Below are 25,168 nucleotides of genomic sequence, written 5' to 3'. Positions count from 1 at the left end.
CATTTTATAAATGCTTTATACATCAAGTATGAATCATTGATAAACATCAAAACCCTTGCATTACTATATTTATCCTGTAATTTAATTAATATTTATCAAAGAAGACTGTTACCTCTTTTGATCATTGGATCAATAATATATCTTAAAACTGTGAGTTATGTATATTTATAAACTTTCTTAGGACTTCATTCAAAGGTCTCAAGATTGTGCAACTTTATTGAATGACTATATAGTAACGCAGAAAATTTTTTTTGTTTTAGAGGGAATTAACCCCACTACCATAAAAAAATATATATAACATCGGGAAATATGAATTAATAAATGTTCAAATCAATTAATAAAAAACTGTACTGACTGATGATATGTTCGGATTAATATAACATAATTTATAAATGCATATAATTTACAGATACATTATTTTACCAGACTCTTGACTTACATTGTTGAAGTTTTAATTTTGACGCGAAACTGAGAAAGTATTGATATGTTTTTTTATTTCTGTCTGACCATAAAATTTCTCATCTTCCACTGAAATGATACTACTGATCAATACGACAATGGAACCCAAATTGTATCTAACTCTCATAAATTAAAAATATTTTCTTAACATTTTTTTACAAAGAAAATATATCTTTAAAATTAGTATCTTTTAAAAACAAGTAATTTTTAATTATTTTGACAATATCAAATTGTTAAAAATAATATTTTATTTTAAAAAAGCATTTATCTTAAAATTAATTTTATGAACAATACTAAAAACTAATATGGAGCCCAAGGCTTTTCCCTCAATTTATGTCTTTGACTTTGTGACGAAACTAAAAGGATCATTTTGAAATTATACCCCGGACACGATGTATGGTTGCTACGGTTCTCAATGTATAAAAAATCTAATGTTATTCATTTTCTAGGGTTACGCAAGTTATAACGAAGGCACAAACAAAATTCATCTTTTTAGACAAGAGTAATCAAAATATTGAAATTTATTTGAATTTTTTGAATTTATTAAGCTACTTAAAATACTGTTGCATTATTATCAAACAGTATTGAATTTATTGTTAACTATTCATTTTTTTTTATTTAGGAAATAAAAAAGTAAAATCGTACTCAGTTAAAAAAACTGCTCTTTAGAAAATTTACAATATACATCGATTTTTTTATTGACGTTTGAATTCACATTTTTATATATATACTGACATGACGTGCCATATTCCAATTACTTAAAAGTACTTACTTATTAAATGTGGAAGAACTATCTAGTATTTTGGTGGTAGATAACTCAATGTCAATGAGCGTAATGGACATAGCTAAAACAATCGCACGTAGTAGTGTCTTTCTTGGTCTTCTATAAGAGCATACAAAATTAATTTTTTTTTTTAAAGTTTATTTTATTTTTAGTTTTTTTGTTTTTTTAAATTTATGTGGAAACGACATCAGGTTTTCAATGAATTCAGTCAATTAAATTTTGTAAAGTGACATTCTTTAAAATAAAACGTACAAAAAAACAGGTAAATAAAAAAATGCTTTATAAGCTTAACTTTACTATTTGATAATTTAAAACTACATTTATCTTTTTTATATACATCTAAATTAATATGACATTAGACATAGAAATATTTTTTTAATACAGTTTTAGTTTACAAAATTTCAGTAAATTTAATTTAATGAATACAAAATATATAGTTGACTTGGATAAGACTATAAATTATTTGAATTAAAACAAAGACTGACAAAATACTAATGAGTTATCAAGAAAGGTATATTAAAAATTGAAACATATAGAGAATCATATTTTATTTGTTTTTACAATAGAACATTTAATATTTTGAATATTACGAAAAACAAAATTGATAAAGACAATACACTCTTTTTCCAATAACTCAACTAGTTATATTTAAATAGAACTAGTTGGCATTTTTGCATACTTTTATTCAGATTTTATTAGTTCATATTTATGAGTCAAACATTATTTTTCTAACAAAAAATTTTTCTACTTATCCTATTTTTACACTTAGATAAACATTTGCATTACCATAATTTTAAAAATACTATTAAAACACAACACTGGAAATTTTCTCATTATACAATAAAAAAAATTAATGTTAAAATTAAAGCATTAAAACTAATATGTTTACTAAAAATTATGAAGATAATTTACATGGGAGTTAGGTGATTAAATTCCGCTCAAAAATATATTAAGCCCCTATAATATGACAATAAAACTCGCACGCAGAATATTTATTCAAGTTATGTAAATGGTACGAATTATAAAAAACAATTAATATTTTACAAACAAAATAATCACATTATATACATATCGATTTTAACAGCTTTAAGTGCTCTAACTCCCCTAATATTAAAAATACAATTAATATACTACATTTACAACATCATATTATATTATTTATAAAAACCATTATTTAATAACAAAACCATCATACGTTAGCTACCTTTTGAGTATTAGAATTTTGTTACAGAATACTTTTCCATTGAAGATAAAAACATTCACATTGACACATCTAGATACTAGAATATAATGTTTTTTTAATCTATAATATACATTTCATTATCTTTCTTTGAGCTAAAATTTTAAAAAATTTGTAATTTTTATTTTTATGCAAAAAAATGTATTATGTAGTCACTTAACAATAGCAAAAAAAAATGTAGAATTTTATAATGTACTATTTATAAAATATTATGTCTACCTACTAAGATAAATATTATTAATAATAGTATTTAAATAATATGATAGGGGCAAAATTAAAATAATGCATCTTAATATAAGTAGACTGAAACTATACACCAGCTTTAATTACTCTTTTTTGCAACCATTACAATATTTTTCTAAAAATTATTACCTACAATTTTCAAATAAATTTTGATCATTTATTTCCAAAACTTGCCACTATTAACAATTACCATTGACATAAAATTATGGTACGAAGAGTATTAGAAGGATAAAGCTGCCCATTACTATACCTTTATAAAAGTAACCTAGTCACCACAACATCAAATATTTAAATACGTTTGTGATTATAACTGAAACTGTCATAATATGGAAAATAACAATTTTTAAGAACAATAAAGTGTAAATATACTTCACTAATTTAAAAAAAAATGTTATTACTACAATAATGAGTAATATTTACATTTAGTATAATTATTCCTATACTAATTATACAAGGAAATGTAAAATTAAAAAATGATACGTGAATTTAACTTCTAACACAAGTAGGTTTAAATGCCAAATACAATATTGATAACTTTGTCCATTTTGCACGTTTGTTTATATAAAACTTTAAGGAAATGCTCAAAAGACTTTTTAACATCTAGTGCTAAATACACTTAATAAAATCGATACTATTCATTTAATAATATCAACAACAATACATATTAATTTTTTGAATAATTTTGTTTCTCACAAAAATTGATAATACATTCTCGCTAATTTTCGACAATAATTTTAATAAAACAAATATTATCAATAAAAGAAATTCATCATTTCTTTAATAACTGATGTTTTTCATTAAAAAAATATTAGAATAAAAGATTACATTTTCTAAAACTAAATTAAATATCAAAATAATAAAATAAACTAAATAAGAATTTAATTAACTACTGTATATAATTGTACTAAGTAAATGTTCAAAAACGATAAATAGATACTTCAATTTACACGAGTGTACATTAATTAAATTAGTGTGTATTATTAATAATGTAGTTTAATTATGTATGATAAAATATAAATTAATGTTGAAAACGTTAACCATTTTTAACTTTAATCTAAATACATGATTTTTTATTTGAATAGTATTTGTTGTATATTAAAAAAAAAAGATAAATTAATCATTATAATTAACCTCATTTTTACTGTATTCATCCCAATTTATTCAATACGTATACTTCTTAACTTTTTGTAAAATTCATATTAATTAAAAAATTAGACTTTCAATTACTATAAAATGCAATGAAAGCCATATTTTAGAAACCCAACCAAACTTAGGCCCAACGAGAGAGAGAAAGTCTTACCTTTTTTATTTGTATACACTATGTCATTGCCTAGATTTTAATGGATTCGAAAAGACATGATCTACAAGATTTTTTTTTAATAAGGACTAACAAATAATTTAATCTGACGCCAAGTACAATATTTATTTTCATAAATATTAAAAATTAGTGTTGATCAAATACATAGATAATTTGATACAATATCTATAAAAACCAATATTGATAAATATTGCCAAAATTAAAAATATATAGATGTGATATTATATCATACCTAGATCATTGTTATTAAATACTTTTAAAATGTTTATTGATTTATAGGCATACTTACATTTTTTAGAGTTTATTATTTATCCCACAATTGTAATTACTGATCCCGTAACAGTTAAAAAATATCATTCATTAATTATAAGTTAATTTTACCTGTTACCTTTTTTGTTTTTGTTCCCACTTAATTGTGCTTACGAAGTATTCTTTCGAATATAAACATACGTTTGCATAGTTTACTCAATGGCCTTGATTTTTTTTAACTAAGTTGTATGAACTGGATGTTTTTTTTCAATCTCTAGCCATTTTGACTACTATATTTAAAACTTGAAAATCATTTCAATTTAATTTTTAATTTTCATCAATAATTTAATATTAAATTAAAAAGTATTTAGCTAACCTAAAAAAATATATATACTAAAATAAGCTGATTCTACAATAATTTAATATTATGTGATATATACAGTCTCATTTAAAAAAAATCTAATTATAAAAATTTGCTTACGAGACAATGTTGTAGCAAAACTATCAATTAAATTATTATAATTAATTACGCATAAATATTATCAAGTATTTCAATATTATAATTCAATTAAAAAAATAATATTATCTATTTTCTTAACAATATCCTCATAACAACATTGTATTATTACTTCAGACAATCTAATATTCATTATCTTGGTTCTACACTCTTGATTATTCAAATTAAATTTGAAAAGAGGCATTCACTAATTTATCCACACATAATCAATTTATAAAATAGAAACCATTTAAAAAAAAATTAAATTTTAAAAATTTACGAAAAATATTTAAAAAAATTTCAAAATAGCCATTTTTTAGAATAGATTTAAAAAAATTATTTGGTGAAAAAAATTTTGATTAATGTTTGGTAGTTACTTTTCTGTAACATATTAAATTTTCCTGTAGTTATTCTACGTTATCAAACGCTCGCTCTGTTATATAAAAAAGGACAGAAGTAAACACCATCTTTTTACACTAAATATGATACGAGTATAGATTTTTCCATGAAAATTATTAACATTCTAATGGCCGGCATTAATTCAAATAAAATACGAACAATACCTATTATTTAATTAGTAGTTTTATCTATAATGAGATAAAACTACTTATCTTACTTTTCTTCTATCCTTGTCTCAACGCGTGTTTTAATGTTTAATACCGTAAAATAACACATGAAAATTAAAATTTACTACTGAATATAATAAGATATTTCTTACCATAATTTTATCTTAAAATCTACACTGCAAAATAGCTATCTTAGAATTTTTTTTTACATTTTATTTAAAATTTAAAAATAATAAATATTTTTAAAAAATGTAAAAATATAAATTATTGAGATATAATTATAGACCTAAAATATAACTGTTAATAAAAAAAAAAATCAGTAAATAACTATATAATTATAATATTAACTACATCAAAAGTTATTTAAGTTGTTAGTGAATACTGGGCCACTCTATATATTACTTATAAAAATTATTGCTATTACATTATTTATATTTAATTATTTATTATATAAATAAATTTAATTACTATAAATTTAGTTAATTATATATATAAAATAATTAATTAATTAATTATGTATAATATTTATTACTTATACAAATTATTTATTTACTTCTAAAAATAATGAAGAATAAATAAAAAAAATATGCAGAGTGATTCAATTATCAAGTATCACATATTTATATCTATAGGAGAGGAAGTGTACGACCGGATATATATAATTATATAAATAACAGTAACCACTATATACATGACCTATAGTCATTACTTTAAGTTGTCAATAACATTCAAAATACTGGTCTAAAAATTGTTATTGACCAGTAATTTTCTTAATTAGATTAATATACTATTAGATAATTATATTAGACTAGTTATTAGGGATGCTGCTATTTGAAAATTAAAGTTGACACCCTTACAAGGTATAAAGGATAGAGGATGGACGTAAAGAAAACCCTATGATTAAAAAATTGAGAGAAACATTGAACTATAAGAAACAAATAACAAAATAATTAGTATATTTTTCTTTCGATTAATTAATTGGTTCATTATAAGTTAATCATTTGTTTACAATAAATATTTTCTATATTAATTTATATGAAACATAGTATGATAAATTATATTTAATCATTATTTTAATAATTGTTTTATATTAACAATTTACTTGTTTCATTATTAATAAAAATAAACAAAAAAGAAATAAATGAGAATAAATGATTAATATAAGTAATAAATACTATCTAAATTTAATTTTTTTAATAAGAATAATAATATAAGAAATAAATAACATTTTATATTATCTTATTTTATGATTATATAAATTAAAATATAAATAAATGTATTTACTATTTATAATAATTATGTATTAGGGGTCAGCCTGGCTTAATGGATAGAAATGTATGTTTAGGAGTACGGGGTCCCAAGTTCGATCCCCAAAGTGCCCACAAGATTATTCTTGTAATTTTTTTATTGGTGGTGTCTGATACATACTGACCATAATATCTGTCATTTTCATTATTGGTGTTTTATTTAAAGTGTATAAATTAATTTAAAATGTATGCAATTGTGAATTTTTATTTTTTAGAATTCACATCAAGTAAATTTAATTAAAAAATTATACATTTATATGTATTAGTAATAAATTACAATTATTAAAAAGTAATATGTCAATTAATATATAAATTTTAACTTTAAAATCAAGTTGTATGAATTTAAAATTCAAAATACTCTATATAGAGTGTTCAGTAAATAAAGAAACGGGTTTCTATTGTTCTCGTTGTTTATAACAATTTATCTGTTTCCTTGCTTACTGAACACCTGTATATTAATAATTATTTATATTATTACAATAAATTGCAAACAGTGGAACGTAAACGTTTATCAAACGTACACATTTATCAAACTTACACGTTAAACTCATGCTTTCATCGAACAAAACGATCCATTTGACTGGATTATCGCGCATCGAGGTCGACCATCACAGACCATCCCTTTTACGACGAACGGATTCTATTGTTCTATTAGGTTGACAGCCAAAATTTTATTATTCGATGAACGTATAATAGAACAATACAATGCATCCATGATGACCCAATGTGACGGTCGACCGTGGTGCGCGATACTCTTCGTTTTTTACGGATGCTCCGTAAAGAAGTTTCACTTAAAAAATGTATCAATGTGTGTAAAACATCTTACCATCTTTTTTTTTGTTTTTTCATTAGCACCATGATTTGAGGTATCGTTTGATTTTTACATGTTTTTCATACGTTCATCAACAATATCAGATCTTGACATATACCTAATAAAACAATAGAATACGTCTGTGACGGCCTAACATGACGGTCGAATGTGATGCCGACCGTAAGGCGCGATAATCTTTTTTTTCAGACCTATGTAAAGAAGTTTCACTTCCAAAATTTCATAATTAATATAATTGATACTAAATTGAAAAATTACTTGATAATTGAACAATAAAATAATAATTTCAATAATTTCAATCGTACTATCGTTGGAATGATCATTTAAATAATTACCCCAACTGAAAAACTTAGTTAATTTATCGACAAAATTGTTATAAAATTATCATATTTATGAAAACTAAATAATGAAGCTGTTAAATAATGTATATAAGTATAAGTTTTGTTTTGTCTGGCTCTTAAACAACAAAAACTTGTTTTTAGTCTCAACAAAACATGTAAAATCACACAAACGTGTGATTTCATACAATACAAACTATGCAAATAAATTACTTGTTTTTAAGAACAACTAAAACAATTTAATTTTCACAAATTCTATCTTTCATAAAATTTAACAGTATGCAAAGTCAAGTATTATAATCCATAATAAATAAGAAAAAATGAGTTGATATTAATTTTGTAATTAAGTAATCATAAAAAAGTTAATAATATTAATTATAAGAACTATCTAAAAAAAAGAATTTTGCCACTACTCTAATCAAAACTATATGTAACGAGGCATAATACCTGTCAGTAGACATATTCAGAAATTTGGTGTCCAAGTTCTCTGTGTGGCCACTCATAATATTTTTTTTTATTGACTAAAAAATTTGCTTGATATATAATAAAACTTATATTTATTTGACAAGTGCACATTACATATGATTGAGTTTTTTTTAAGATATGATAAAAGCTTAATATTATTTGTATAGATGCATGTTTTCTTAAGCACTTAAAATATGCAAAATATGAGAAATTTTTGCATACTCTTTACTCTACAATAGTAATATTTATTGAGACAATAGAAATTATAATATTTTAAATAAATAATATTTGATATTCATATTATGAATGAAATTATAATTTATATAATACTATAAATCATATTAATATACAGACACAAATCCAGAAAAAAATTTTAGAGAGAGTTATTTTATAAACTTTGATTTAGAGACATGATTTTTTTTCAAAATCAAAATTTAAGAATAAAATACACAATTTACATACTTTATATGATTCAATGATATGATTTTAAAAATAGCAAATAAATTCTGTTGCTATATTTCCAAAGCTGATAGCAGTTTTCAAAAAGTCAAAAAAAAATTGGAAATTTCAGTGGTGTCTTTTAGAAATTGATATTTTTGAAGTATATCGATGGACATTTTCAAATAATTTAAACTATCCAATATTTTTTATGCGACCGAATAGTTTATTTTTAGCTTAAACTATCACCTATTTTTAAAACTAATGGAATATATTATAAAATAGTCCGATAAAGTGTGTTGTTAAAATTTCATAATATTCAAATTTTATTGGTCGATAAATCGTGATTTACATGATATCAATAGATAAGAGGTCGATTTTTGATTATTATATCAAATTTATATTTCAAATTGCTTTTATCGAATTTCGTTACTTTATCATTATTATTGTTCTTGAAGATTTCATGGTTTGTAAGTGTTTATTATAGTCTATCACAATATTATGGTCATATATTATAAAACATAATGCCTTGACGAGGTATTTTGCCAAACTATTCTCATACGCTATGAGATATAAAAATGATTTTTAGAAATAAAGGCAATGACCAATAATAAATACTAGTGATGAAATGTGGAATATCTATGTACTGTTGCTTAAATAACACTATTATGTCAGCTCATCTACCCGCTGTGTACACTTTTATTTGTGTTTATTATGTCAATGTATAACGATGCACATTTTAAATTACAAACTATGTGATATTTTTTTACGAAATTAAATCAGTGAGTGTAAATATTTCTATATTATGTATAAATATTAAAATTTTTTTTAAATATCAAAGGATTACACGGTGAGAGCATTTACTTATAAGTAGGGTCCAGCATGTTACACAATTATAAAATTTGTTCAGACCATTTTTGAGACACCCAATTCTATAAAATTTTTACATAGATATATACAGTACCCCAGAGACTTTTTTTGTTCTAGGGAAGAGTGATAATTCCACATCACTCCAAAACTAAAATCCTAATAAATATAAATTGATTAGCATTAAGAAAAACATTTATCTTTGATGTACTTGGGATAACTAAAATAAACTTAACAAATGCATGAAGACCCAAACCCTACTCAAAGATATTCTATTTATGGTCTTTATTATTTGATTTGCATTGAATAGTACCACTAAGGGAAAGATTTATTAATCTAACCTTCCTCAGATACATAACTCAGATGTCCTAACGAATAAATTTTAAGAAAGGTAACATTAACATCTGCTTCTATAAATAAGTGTGAGGAAGTCAGTAAGTTTGAAAAAAAAGGTTTGTAATTGATATGAAAAAACAAGTAGTAGTAAAATTAAGTTTATTAAATAAATTTTAAAAACGTTATCTAAAACAAGTTGAATTTTTAATTGAATAGGTTTATGTTTCATAAATTTAAACGTGGAATAATAGTGAATAAGTACATTTATTATCAAATATTCTAACAATGAATATCCTATAATAATATGATATCAATGATAGAATCACGCAAATAAATAATTGTTATCACTTTTAACTTGGCCAACTATCAAACACTTGTAGTTAACATACGATAATGTTTCTAACTTGTGTAATAAAGATTAGAGATAATCATTTCTGTAATAAGCGCGTTAAACTTTATTATTATTCATTGAAAAGAATTTACCAGTAAATAACATAATAAGACAGTGATTACTTTCGTACATTACACATAAGATGGACTAACTTTTGATACCATAGGAAAATTGTAAAAAAAAATAAAAATTTAACAAATTTCAAAATGCTGTATTAACATAATTACTGATTTAAAATAAAATATCCGAGTAGATAAATATCTAAATCGCTCCTTGTTAATATCAGTCTATATAAAGGGGTAATAACAACCATAATTCATTATTATTTTTTATTTATCTTATAAATACATTTTAACTCAATAATGTTATAAACTTCATATAAGTAATCAACTTACTAATGCTTAATTTTCAAGGTATTCCAAAATATTTACACCAAAAAACTACCTTAAAAGAAATTAATATAATCAAGGGCTGATATAGATTTTAGAAATTATAGAAATCACGTTTATAGTGATTAATACATAATTTGTATATTTAATAAAATTAGGTCCGTCGACATAAGAATGAGTTAAATAATGATAATAGGGAATCATCAAAGTCAAAATCCTGCTGTTTATTGATTAATAAAGCGTGGTTTACTCAGTTAAAAGCTTATTTTAAATTAGTAATAATACAGATATATAACTCTTGTTTAAACAATTTAACAGTACATCAGACGACTCGACTCCGCTCGCCGACAGCTCACGCACAATAAAACTAATTTAAAGAATTTGCGACAGCGGAACAACCCGCAATTTTCATGTCTACCGCCCAACACTCTGAACCATACATCATAGCTGATCTCACTACAGTCTTATATAATTTACCTTTTAGCCTCATTGGAATTATCTTATCGCATAACACATCAGACGCTTCTCTCTACTTCACCTACCCACACTTAATCATGTGTTTTACAATCTCGTCAATGCCACGGTTCTTTTGCTCAACTGGCCCTAAATACTTAAAACTTTTAACCTCTCCTATCATGTCCTTGCTTAACATCATTAATCTCCTCATTTCATCTACCTCGTTTTCTTCTTTGTCAAACTTGTATTCTATATACTCTGTCTTTCTCCTACTTATTCTTAATACCTTTTCTTTTTCCCTTTTTAATTTTCAACAAGCGGTTCCAACAACCTATTTTTCTCCTACGTTTTTTTTTATTCCTACTCTCACTAATAATCTCCTTTGCTATAGTCCTCCTTACACAAATTGCAAATCTATTCCATACATAATTTATGTCTTTCTCTACATTTCACACCGTTCTCTCTGTTACCGTCTTTAAAAACTCTTTCTTCTTTCTCCTTTAAATTTCCACTACCGGATACTCGATTCTTCTCCTGTATTCTTTTTGATTTTATATACTCTCTTCCCATTACAACACAACTCTATTACCATCAATTGTGTATTTACACTGTCACCTCGGATAACTTAGCAATCTTTCACTCGCTGAACAATCTATATCTTCCACAAAAAATAATCAATTTGTAATCTATTACTCCCATTCATATACATGAGTCTAATGTAGATTTTAGTGATGATGTCTCTACACGGTTGACACTAAAATGGTTGGATAGGTCTGTACACATGACTTCTTTGTCTCTAACATCTTTATTTCTTTTCACCTGTTGTTCCCGCGTATATCCGAGATGAAACAATACGCATAAGTTCTGTCTAAGACTCTTTATACTTTTTCACAAAATTTTAAACCAGCTGTTGACTTGACGCAATTTCATTAGTTACCTCTTATGACAGACAGAGGAGCCATGATAGTATTCTTAGCCCCTCTCCACCGGCAATAAATATTTATGGATATTTATTATATATTTTGAACTATTTTTTGTTTTTTAAGTAGATTTTTTATTTTGTTGAAAAAATAATTGTATCTATGTTTTGGGGATAATAGGAGTTCTGTCATGTATTTCTTGCAATGCGTTTTTAGCGATCAATTAAATTAGTTCAGCAAATAACTGGTGTTATTATGTTTTGATTGTACTTGAAAAGTTATTTATCGGCAGCATCATGTATATTATTAGATAATAAGTTGATAGCACAGTCCATATCATCTGTCGTATAAAATTTAATATTTAAATTAGTGTTTTTGTTCATTAGTTTATGAAGGATATTCCAGTTTCAGCGGATTAATGTCGTGCATGGTTAGCATCTGATGATTAGATTTTAAGAATGATTGAAATATAATATGAAGCTGGTTCGTTCACACTTTTTACATTACATTGGAGGTGAGCAGATATTTTAACAAAGAAAAAGTCAATTATATCAAGGAAGCGGTTAGTGTGAGATGGCCAATATGTTGGGGAGCTTATAGAAATAATACTTGCATGTTGACTGACAATGATATTTAAAAAACTTTGCCTTCTAATATTGGTAATATGACTACCCCAAGAATAATTTTTATCATTATATTCAAATCCAATTATAAAATTGTGGTTAAGAGTTAATATATATGATAATCATTTTTCTAAAAGAAATTGTCGACTTGGTGGAAAGTAAGATGAGACTATAGTTAATGGTATGGAACTTTTATTAATGTTGTACGCTATGACTTGAAGTTTTGTAAATATTTTTGGTAGTACAGGCTAGCATTGTAATATATTTAAAATAATTAAGGCAGCCCCGACATGGGCTGTGTTGTCAGAATGGTTAGCTTGTAGAATTTTGTACTTATGTATTTTAAATTGAGATAAGACTCCGAGATAAGAGTAATTTATTAAGGGTATTTCTTAGGACATTGGCATTCCATAACATTATATTATAATTTTCCGAGTTTGTGTTTATTGCCTTTTTTTCGTAAAAGCTTTTCAATGACTGTGGTAAAAAGTGAAATTAAAATTTTAATTGCTACTTTAAAATCAATTATAAATGATAAATAGTCTATGGCCAGAATATAGGTCGCTTGTAGCATTGTAATTTGACTTATAAGTAACTAATACAAGTGAAAGAAAGTTTTTGCTATTAGCTAAAAGCGGATCTTGATAGATGATTTGGTTATCGCTAGATGTGACTTTATTATTAGCTGATTTTGTTTTTTGAAATGTTAGTAGATCTCTATGGACACTATTTTCTCGATAATTTAGCAGGTGTATTACATTTTTACATTGAGAAGATTACGCCACAACAAACACATTTAATGGGGTGGTTGCAATATAAACAGATGTGACCGTAAAACTGACAGCGGAAACACTATTTTCTTATCTAGTATTTCTTTTATAGCATGAGGAACTTCGATTTTTACTCATAGAGAAGATAATCTAAAAAATATGGATTCTTTTTATTTATTTCTAGATCAATAAAGAATATAAGTAATAGATTTTTGTTCTAGATATTCATTATATTTCTAATGTAAAATCCAAGGTGTCATAATGTCTTTTTACTTAAATCAATGTCCGTAGTATGGTGTAAATGTCTAATTACTACTCTATATGGTTTATCTACTTTATCTTGGTTGGAGTGAAATTTTATGTTGTTTTCTTAAAGATAATTAGTTATAATTTTATAAGAATCAGAAATATAGGTTTCAAGTTTCAAAACTATTATAGATCTCTTGTGTTCAAATCTATCCTAGTTTATTAGTTCTTTAAATTTAGCACAAAAATTACTGTAAGGTAATTGAATGAAAATATAAAAGTATAAATATAAAATGAGGATTTTATACTTTATTTTTAACAGTATATTAATTATTAATAGGTACATCAACAGAGGTTATAGGTTCAACTACCATGGAAGCGTTTTATAGAAATAAAAATTTTTTTTTGATAAAGCTAATTTTTTATAACGGTGAAATATTTGACTTTTTTTTTTAATGCTTTATAAGCATATTAAGAGCTATAAAGTTCTCCTCCAAAAGAGGTTTTTTAACCAATGATACTCCGAGACAGGTGGTTATGAGTTTGATTGATGTTGGATTTTTTAATATTGATAGTGAAACAACTTTTATATTATTGGGTTCAGAACCCGAGGAACGAGTGTTCAATTGGTAGCGAGGTGGCGTAACTTGACGACGATACGATAATCATGGTGTAATAAACAAAAAGAAAGGAACGAAGGGCGGGTGGGAAGTAATAAAGAAAAATAAAGGTGGTGGTGGTTTAGTATAAAGAAAGTAAGAGTAACTAGAGGTACTGGTCAATGACAATAATAGAATGAAATAGAATGGGATCTCGGGGTATGTATGCTTATATAAACACGTTTGATATATAAGTGAAGATGAAATATCGACAAAAGATTACTATATAGCCCCTGCACAAAAATGTATATATGCATTTGTGTGAGTAACGAATATCGTATTTCTTTATACAATTATTCTACATAATTTTTTTTCGACAACCTACGTCACTCTAATTGTTTATTACTAAATATCCTTCGATGAAGATACTACTATTGATTTATTATGTAAATGAACATTTCACTTACTTCTAATTGTCCTGATAAGACGAACATTCTGTTTGGTTAATCGAAAAGTGTAGAGACACTGACCAAATATATACTTGATGAATTAGTATAATATTTTGACTCCAATATAATTTGCATTTCGTAGCTGGCTATGCCAACATGATATATCAAATAATATTGTTATCTTGTGACCTACTTTTTTTAAATCACCTAAAGGATGGCCTAGGTTAGATACGACTATAGTATAGAATTTATGCACAATAAGTTATGTTAAGTTATGTGTCCTACACTTCGATTGTCCGCGCTATTCCCTTTCGGAAAAATGGATGAGCTGTCTGGCTCATTCGACTGGCTAGTCGAAAAGTGGAGAAACACTTTGGAAAGACTTATAGACAATTTAAACATTGATTATGACGTTATTATGATAATACTCTTTCCAGACAAAAATGGCCTTTTTATAGCCCGCAAAAATGGTTTAGCGATCTCTGGTGAGATTCTTGAGATATTTTTTGTTGTATTTGATTGGTCAATATGATATAATCTTTTACGTGAGCATTTTATGGAATGCGTAAGAGAGTAGTTAAATTTTGTGTAAGGGTATTATTTTTTTATTCATCTTATCTACGGAGGAACACTGATTTGGTGATATATTTTTATTATTGTATGTATTAAAACGTAATACTACAATGGTAATCGATGGTAGAGAGGTGAGATTTGGCGTTGAATAAAAGTAGTAGTGGTTGACTACATTGTAGCGACCTCTTGAGTATGCAACACTATTTGGAAGAGGTACTCTTGCTATTTGACTTGTAATTTGAATGAAGCAAATAACAGTATAAGATACAGAAAATTTTTGTAAATATTTACATACTAAACTTAGACACAAATTCAAGAGTTTTATGCTGCAAAATCAGTTTAATCAATTTAGAAATGCACTAATCTTAAAATTAATATATATTTTTTTTAGTAATCAAAAACGCTTATATATGTTTTATATTACAAATTATAATTTTTTGATAACATAAAATTTAAGGACGTTAAATAAATCTGGGTGTCGTAATTATTTTGGAGTACTAAGCTCCTAGCCCTATTTTCTCCAGTATTACTGATACAAATAATATTTTTAACATTGTTTATTTATATGATTAATCTATGTTTAGGATATTCAATGTGGTTTTTTACCATAATTAGCCTTTTTTTGGCTTTTGAAAAAATTAGTGGTTCTATAACAACATCAGAATACCCACCCCTTTTTCCTGCATTAATTCAATTATTCGCAGATGGAGTGAATGCTATGAATCGCGCCCTTCGTGATGAGCCAGTGACACATGTCGAATATGACTTTATCATAGTTGGTGCAGGATCTGCTGGCGCAGTAGTTGCTAATCGGTTAACAGAAGTAATTATTTTTTTTCAATTAGAATCTTATAGAAATCATTTTTGTATTTTATTAATAGATTCCTTCATGGAAAATATTATTGATCGAAGCTGGCGAAGAAGAACATTTTGTTATGGATATTCCTTTAGCGGCAAATTTATTACAATTTACTAAAGCCAATTGGAAATATCAAACTATGCCATCAAATAATTACTGCTTAGGTAAATTTTATTTTACTTTATAGCCAATAACATAAAATATTTAATATATTATAATAAACTTAATATAATATATTAAAAGTAAGATTAACTTTTGGGACTAATTTAAATAGCTCTCATAAGAAGATTTCTATAACATATAAGATAATTCTTTTATGTTTTTATGTTTTATGATTCAAGACAACTTATTTAATCAAAAAACAAAAACAATATTGATAACTTTTTTTTGTTTTCTTTAAATTATAAAATATTTAATATGTTCATCTCTTACACTTTATATGAATGTAAGATTAATTTATTATATGAAAACATATCTATTTAACTAGGTTAAAAATAAAAATTATTTAATTGAGAAAATTACGGATCGAAAACGACTTTTAAACCAGTATTTCAAAAATGATGAACATTTTTAAATCTTGACGGGATGAAAAGTGGTGTTGACAAATGCAATAAATATGTTAAAAATAGCAACACATGCGCTTTATCTTTAGTCATTACTTTAAATTGTTAAAAATTCTGAAATACTGGTTCAAACGTTATTATCGACCGAATAATATGTTTCTATAAGTTGAACTCATGATCATATTTATTGCACATCATCTCATATATTTTTGAAAATGTATGATATATTAATGAGCAACCCAGAGATTGAGCCACTAATTTATTTCTTTTTAAATAAAGTTGTTAATGTATCAAAATTTGATTATTATTTAATAATAGACGGTCATCAAAAGATATTGAAAAATAAAAAAATAGCATTATGAAATTCAAACCTGGAACTCTAGGAATCGCATCACATGACATTTTCACTAATTAACGCGATATTAATATAAAGTTACCGATACAAACGTAGATTTTGGTATAAGTGCAATATAGGTTGCACACAAATATGACATTTATATAAATTAGATAATATATTCGCTAAACATTGTTGAACTACCGCAATCTGGGGATGGCTATAGTGAGAATTTAGAATTTGAATTATTCAGCCACAAGTAATGAAAATTATATGTTAATTTATATACTTCTAGACATATTTTGAGAAGAGGAGATATTAAATTAGATCTCCTAAATTTTTTATTCAAATTTTGCCTATGTAAATATACTAGGAAAAAAATGTTTTATAAAGGGTGAAAATAATTTTGAAAAGCTAAATTTTTATACAAACAGTAAGGGTTATAATATAATTATGCTAACGCTATTGGAGCACAATTTGTGTCAACAAATCATTTTTTTAGCAATATCTTTGTAACCTTTGGGTCTACTGATTATCCACTACTTAGAGAAACATTGGACAGTAATATATTAGTCGAGCAGAGAAATGAAAATGTAATAAGGTTTGCAATAAGGACGTAAGCCATATATGATATACAAATTCAACGTGAACTCACATTAAATTTAAGAGAAAAATATAGATTCAAGAAAAATAAAACGATAGCACAATGGGAGGTCGCGGCACAGTGTGGACGTGGCATAGTTGGGACATAGTTAGAGATTTTAATCACTGTCATAAGTAACGCTTCGATGCAAATCTGTAGATGGTGTTTAATTTTAAGAATTGGTGGATTATTACAAAAACAAAGTTAATTCCTATTTATTTAATTATATTCAGAATAGTAGTTCTTTAATTTATAAGTATAATCTTAATCTTCTTTTTCCTCAACATTATCCCAACTACCTAAATTGAATAATAAAAGATCAAGTAGTGAGGCATTGTTATTAGAAATTTTATTTATTTTGAAATAAATTAAGAAATATCAGATTTTCCAAAAAATGGCTTCACAAATGAATAAGTTTAATTAAACATTTAATGATGCTTGATTTAAATATGAAAAAATATTTATTGTAGAAACTAAATATAGTATAAGATTGATACTTAATAATTTAGTATTGTAATATTTTCGGAGATTTTATAAAAAATTATTAAATAATTATTACTTTTATGGCAAACGTATATAAAAATTGAAGGGCTTGATATAACACTTTTCAGAAAATTATTGTTAATTATAATTTAAAGATTTTACAAGTAATTTTCATTGGATTTAAAAATATACTTTCATTAATTAATTTTTCGTGATAATTTCAAATCTACAATTAGATTTTTCTATCACCGCTAATTTTTGAAATTATTACTAATTACTATAGAATATAACTATAAAAAATATATTTCTGAATATTTCAATTTTATCATCGATTGAAACACCAAACCCAACCACGAGTTACATAGAAATTATTAATATTTCTTTTGAAATAATTTATTAAGATATAAATACAAAATATATAAGTGTTTCAACGAAATTTTGGGCTTTTTTCGTAAATTTACTGTTAATAGTAATTATATAAGTTTCTGACTCTATATCGATCTAAATAAAACCATTTTTGAAATCTTCATTATCTTTGTATTAAATGATATTTTAAATGTTGAATTTTAAACTTGAAAGTTAACTAAACAAAAGCTTAAAAGTTCAACATTTTTAAACAAACTTTCATAAAAATCAACTTTAAAGGAACAAAAAAGTAGGTTAAACATGACATATTGAATCGAAATTTTGCTCGGATTATTTTAAACAAATCAAAAATAAAAATCAATTTTTAAATGTAAATACTCGTTTTTATAAATTAATAATCATGTAAAAAAAAGAGGCGATGGAAAAAATCTATTTTCAGTTATTCAATCTAAATGAGATAAAAATCAAACAAATTTTTCCACCTAAAAAAGAATTTAAAAAAATACAAAAAAAACATTCATCGCCCAGATTTGAACGTTGTACCCCAAGCGTGAAACAAGTGTGACCGATTCAACAACCGTACATCAAAAATATATTTGTGTAAAGAATAAAATTTAAATTAGTTTGGCAATTCAAAGTCGTTTCTTATAACGTAGGAGCCAAAATATTTAAAATAAGTTTCAATTTATATTCAATCTAAGTTAGATTTATACAACTTTTATAAAAATCGATTAATTCATTACTATGGCAAACCCTTGTAAGGTATTTTAATATAAAATGTTATAGAAATATAAAATCAAAAATATGAAATCGAGAATTTTAACACAAAAATAGCATATTTTTAAATACGGTTGCTATCTTGATCACAAAGACAATATAAAATTTGAATTTTTTTTTTTTCATATTACAAAAGCAATAATATAAGATATATATAAAAGATTTAGCATTTTGGAATATTTTCAAAAATTAAATTGAAAAATTTATCATTTTGAATCCCCCCTGTGGAAGGGAGAAGGATCAGATTTACAAAAAAAATATACTAACTAATTGGTAAATATCTAATATATTTATAAAAAAACATTGTTTCTATTCATCTAATTTTCGAAAATTCAAAGCAGTTTTTAGTAAAAAAATTGAAAATATGTCAAAAATTACCGATTTTTAAAATTGCAATTTTTTTACAGTTACAGTCTCTTATAGTTAATTTCGTTATATACTGACTTAATCATACATCAGATGTTAAAATTTAGTATCATTTAGCAACTAATTTATTAAACTAAAGAAAAAATAATTAACTATAAAAATGTTATTTACATAAAATTAAAAATTGTAATTTAAAACTAAAAATATTCAAAATACTTAACTCATAAAGTCACAAAAAATACTTTGACAGGAACAATATTACAATCATCAACTATCAACACATACTGACACCTCGGATAAAAAATACGCTTTTATATACCCCTTATTACCTAGTGATATTATTACCGAGTGATTTTTACATCTAGTCACCAAGATTGACACATTTTTCCAGTTTACATAAGTTTAATAATAAATTCGATATCCTAGACCCCTATCATTAAATTACTCATTATTTTAAACATTTTTGATGCCTATCTTATGATTAATTCCTTGTAATTATTTACGTTTTAAATTAGTTTTAATTAGTTGATTATGTGTCTATTATAAATGTTTAGCCAAAGAATATTTATCTAATTTTTGATTTATAATGATTATTAAGTGCTCTTGAACCCTGAAGTCTATGTTTCTTTTTGTTTATCTTACATAACATTTATTACAAACATTACATTGCATTTTATGAATGCTTAATTTTCTTCCTACTACTTTTCCTCAAGATTACCAAATTCCAAACGTAAATAATTACAAAAGACTTAATATAAGGGAAGCAATAGAAATGTTTAAAATTATGAAAAAATAAATAAATTGGGTTCTAGGAATGCGAAATTCATTATTAAACTCGAGTAAACTGTTAAAATACGGCTAGGTGATAAGATCAAGTGATGTATATAAGAGATATTTTTCGATCGGAGTATCAGTATGTGTTAAGTGCTGATATTCCACATGTAATATTGTTTCTAAAATACGTACATACGATTTATGGTATTTATCGTGGCATTTTGAACTAAGTATTTTTAATATTAATATTTTATTTTAAAATAATATTAGCTACTAGTCATTAATTTTTATGATATACTATATATTTTTTCAAAATATTAGTATTATTCATTCGCAAAACTAATGCATTTAAAAGTTGAAATTTTGATTTATTTAAATTGTTATGTTTATTTTCGTATATCTACCAATAATACTATCCTGATTCTATTTTATAATTATAAAAAAAAAAGTAATACATCAATAAGAATTTTTTTCTGAGACACTCTAAAAATGAAATATTGAGTTTGAAAGAGTTGATTTAGTAATTTAACTTTTTAAAATATTTAAGTTTATTTCTTAATAAAATACATAAATTAATATGTTTTAGGACATATAAATAGGCAATGTAATTTTCCTAGAGGAAAAGTAATGGGAGGATCAAGTGTGCTCAACTATATGATTTATACAAGAGGACATAGAAATGATTATGATACGTGGGCCAATTCTGGAAATATTGGTAAGTAAACAATAATAATATAAAATTCATAATAAAAATGTGTACACAATGTATTATGAAATTATATTAACATAATGTTGGGATCATGAACCTTAAAAGTATTGAAATCGTTTTGAAATATCTCTATAACTTCATGACTGTGCGTGTATATAAACATCATCATCAAAATTTGAAAAAAATTCTGTCGTTTCTCGTAAAGGAAAGAAATCCATAAAATATTATAAATATTTAAATTTCTATATTTTTTAAACTTTTTTTTATATTAAAAGTACCATAAATTTTTAAAAAATGGACGAGACAAAATAATTTTTTTACTATATCTTTCATTAATTATATTGTTTTCGAACATTTGACCCTTTACCTGCCCACAGAGGGAGTTTCAAATAACAACTTTTACATGCCTAGTTAACTTTTTATGTTAATATTCTGAACTTTAAACATATGTTAAATAAAGGTTTATTAAAGCTTATAATATACGATAATTATTGTTTATGCTTATAATGTAGGTCAAACTATCAAGTCATATACGTGGCTGATAAGCATCCCTTTAATTTCCCATTTTACAAACAATAATAATAATAATAAACAGTAATACAATATAGACTTAACATAGTTGGGATAAGTATAAATAATATGACAGTGATTAAAATCACCATCATAAAAAATGTTTTGATGCAAATCTGTAGATCGTATTTAATTTTAATATTAATAATTTAATTTGGTGAATTATTCCAAAAGCAAAATTTACTCCTATTCCCTTCATTATTTCTAATTAGTAGTAGTTCTATGATTTATAAGTATAATACAAAAATAAATAAATTACTAGTTTACATCATTGTATTTCCCGAACTTATCATGCTCTAAAGGGTGATGGGTCAATTTTATTAACTATACTTTGATTAGCTATTATTTAATTTTATAGGTTGGAATTCAGATGAGGTTTTAAAATATTTTCTCAAATCCGAAGATGCTAATATGACTTTTCGAGATGATGAGTTCCATAGAAAAGGAGGTTTTCTCTCTGTATCTGATATACCATACAGAAGTAATGTGGCAACTGCCTTTGTTAAAGCAGGGAGAGAAATAGGATATCCTGTGAGAGATATAAATGGAGAAAGTCAAATTGGATTTAATTTTCATCAAGTTACAATGAAAAACGGTATGAGATATAGTACTAACGTAGCCTTTCTTTATCCATTAAAAAAACGAAAAAATTTACATATTCGAAAAAAAAGTCATGTGACCCGAATTATTTTTGACAAAACAAAACGCCGAGCAATTGGCGTTGAGTATGCTAGGTCAAACAAAATATATAAAGTTTACGCCAGAAAAGAAGTGATAATTTGTGGAGGCGCTATCAATTCTCCACAGCTGCTTATGCTATCTGGAATTGGGCCCAAAGACCACTTGGTATCAAAAGGAATAAAAGTAATACGAGATTTACCAGTTGGACGTAATTTAATGGATCACGTAGCTTTAGGAGGATTGACGTTCATCGTCAATGACACGAATTCCATTAAATCACAGAGAATTTTAGATAATCCTAATTCTCTTTATGATTTTATGAAATACCGTACGGGACCAATAACAATACCCGGGGGTACTGAAGCAATTGCGTTTTTCGATCTCAGTCGACCAAGAGATCCTAAAGGACATCCTGATCTAGAATTATTATTTATTAATGGAGCTGTTAGCTCAGACGACTCAGTTAGAAGATCTTTTGGAATTTCTAATTACTTATATGATCGAGTATTTAAAAAAACTGAAAATAAAGATGCATATATGGTGTTCCCAATGATTTTGCGGCCTAAAAGTAAAGGATTTATAGAGCTAAAAGACCGTAATCCTTTTAGATACCCTGCTATCACACCAAATTACTTTTCGAATGAAAAAGACTTAGACATAATAATAGCTGGAGTAAGAATTTGCCAACATTTAACTAAAACCAAAGCTTTACAAAGTATTGGTACCAGGCTATGGGATATACCAATACCAGGGTGTGAGTCCTTTGCATTCGACTCTGATGATTATTGGAAATGTGCGGCTAGGCAATTAACTTTTACAATATATCACTTATCTGGTACTTGTAAAATGGGACCACTGAAAGACCCTACTGCAGTCGTCGATCCAAGGTTACGTGTACAAGGAATTGAAAGACTACGAGTTATAGATGCTTCTATTATGCCAGAAATACCATCTGCGCATACTAACGCGCCAACAATAATGATAGCTGAAAAAGGCTCTGATATGATAAAAGAAGATTGGGGAATTCTTATTTAGATATAATATTAAGTCAAACTAAAATTTTAAGACTGATGAAAAATGTTTAACATTACCACACTTAAAAAATTATCGATTTATTGTAAATAATTGAATAAATTGCAATTGTTTTAACTAAAATTTAATCAGTACAACTATAATAATGTAGTTAACTATTTTTAATAATTGATACAACTATTTATACTGAATATTATATAATGTGGAATAGACCTAACTGGCAACTCTTATAATTTAAAATTAATTCAAATATAATAATTCAAAATTAAAAAAAAATAATATCTTTACTTACTCAAAAATCAACTGCCCTCTTACACATACCATAATACGTCCACATAAAATATTTTGTTACATTGATCACTCAAATTCAACAAAACACATCTTGAGATTTTCACCAAGTATTATAAGTGCCACTTTTGAACGCAATAAAAGTAATCCTAAAAACAGGATTTCTTAGTCAATATTCTTTCACATGTAATCTGTGTCAGTATATATAAATGTATATTAAAAAAATGTTATACATATTATCTTAAGTAATTAACGTTATATTTAGACGATTCAACATTTTTTACCTAAATATCCTTATAAGAATTTAATACTATATTAAAATAAAAATAAATACTATATTATTATATTTAATAATTTAAATTATTAGAGTTTGTTCTTGGGTACAACTTTATATCAAATCTATGTCGCAATACATTTCATTTTTAGTCGCTGGGACATAAAAGAATTCTAATAAGTCTTATTTTTGGTTGAACACTTTTAATGATACAACTTATTCAATATATAAAATATATTGTTATTGAACTTTTTTTTTTATTACACATTTAATACATTAAAAAAACCATATTATTAGATTACAATGTGTATATTGCTTATAGAAGGGACATACCCTAGCTGGATAGAGTAGTAACACTATAATATAATCAAAGTTTTAATTAACCACAAACGTTCTCCAAAGTGTTTCTCCACTTGTCAACTAGCCAATCTGATCTCAGCCGAATTTTCGAAACGAAATAGCTCGAGCGATTAAAATGTAGTGAACTAGTATAATCTATTGTGTAAAAAACTTAAAATGAATTTACATCTAACCTAAATCACCCTGCGGATGACTGAGAAGATGTACCCCACTTGTTTATTAAACAGAACAGTAATATTGTTTATAATCTTATTATTGGTTTCACTATTTATAATGTGTTAGTATAAAAATAATATACAGAAAGTCGGAGAGTAGACCTTATAAATACACAAAAAAGGCTTACATGGAACCTTAAAAGGATATTAAACTTAATTCTAACGTTGAGTAGATTTAATATAGAGTTTTACTGAATTAAGTCGCGCAGGTTTAAGTATATGTATACATATCATTAATAGTGACATCAACTACAAAGGTCATTGCAATAAAATATTTGTCTTACCAGAAGAATTATAGGTAAATGAAAATATTTATTTTTTTAATAAATCTATACCTTTATGGAAGGATTTTAAGTAATAAACAATTAGAGCGAGGTAAGTCGTCGGAAAATACTGACTAAATAGTTGCATAAAAAAAACACGACATTCACAAATCATACAGATTTTTTTATATAATATTTTGATAAAGCAGTCAAGTAGTAACACTTCATTTCCGTTTTATCTTACATTCGCATATATCAGA

At 25.3% G+C, this 25,168-nt stretch overlaps 1 protein-coding gene and 2 long non-coding RNA genes across 8 annotated transcripts in view; 1 reads left to right on the top strand and 2 right to left on the bottom strand.

Moving 5' to 3' along the window:
* On the bottom strand, positions 1 to 4,691 carry LOC126898632 (uncharacterized). Of its 2 annotated transcripts, none has more exons than XR_007702326.1 (3): positions 4,334 to 4,691; positions 1,232 to 1,342; positions 1 to 579 (listed from the first exon to the last, which is right to left on the bottom strand). It is a non-coding gene; the product is annotated as an uncharacterized LOC126898632 (long non-coding RNA). The 2 variants fall into 2 exon arrangements; XR_007702327.1 differs by having other exon boundaries at positions 1 to 528.
* Positions 1 to 25,168, bottom strand: part of LOC126898650 (uncharacterized) — a 114,561-nt gene that overhangs the window by 48,408 nt on the left and 40,985 nt on the right. The window lies entirely within an intron of this gene.
* Positions 1,260 to 23,986, top strand: LOC126898377 (glucose dehydrogenase [FAD, quinone]-like). 5 transcript variants are annotated; one of them, XM_050672371.1, is made up of 5 exons: positions 1,260 to 1,505; positions 16,056 to 16,174; positions 16,233 to 16,374; positions 21,103 to 21,231; positions 22,154 to 23,986. In XM_050672371.1, the coding sequence occupies exons 2-5, from the start codon at positions 16,070 to 16,072 to the stop codon at positions 23,509 to 23,511; spliced, it is 1,734 nt and encodes a 577-aa protein (XP_050528328.1). In that variant the 5' UTR covers positions 1,260 to 1,505; positions 16,056 to 16,069; the 3' UTR covers positions 23,512 to 23,986. The 5 variants fall into 5 exon arrangements, with proteins under 5 accessions (XP_050528328.1, XP_050528305.1, XP_050528315.1 ...); XM_050672348.1 differs by having other exon boundaries at positions 15,936 to 16,174; XM_050672358.1 differs by lacking the exon at positions 1,260 to 1,505 and adding an exon at positions 9,430 to 9,514 and having other exon boundaries at positions 15,936 to 16,174.

This window comes from Daktulosphaira vitifoliae, unplaced genomic scaffold, assembly GCF_025091365.1.
Source record: "Daktulosphaira vitifoliae isolate Bord-2020 unplaced genomic scaffold, ASM2509136v1 Scaffold_1, whole genome shotgun sequence".
Lineage (NCBI taxonomy): Eukaryota > Metazoa > Arthropoda > Insecta > Hemiptera > Phylloxeridae > Daktulosphaira > Daktulosphaira vitifoliae.
The sequence above is the reverse complement of the archived record's forward strand: the minus strand, read 5'-3'. Positions and strand labels throughout refer to the sequence as shown.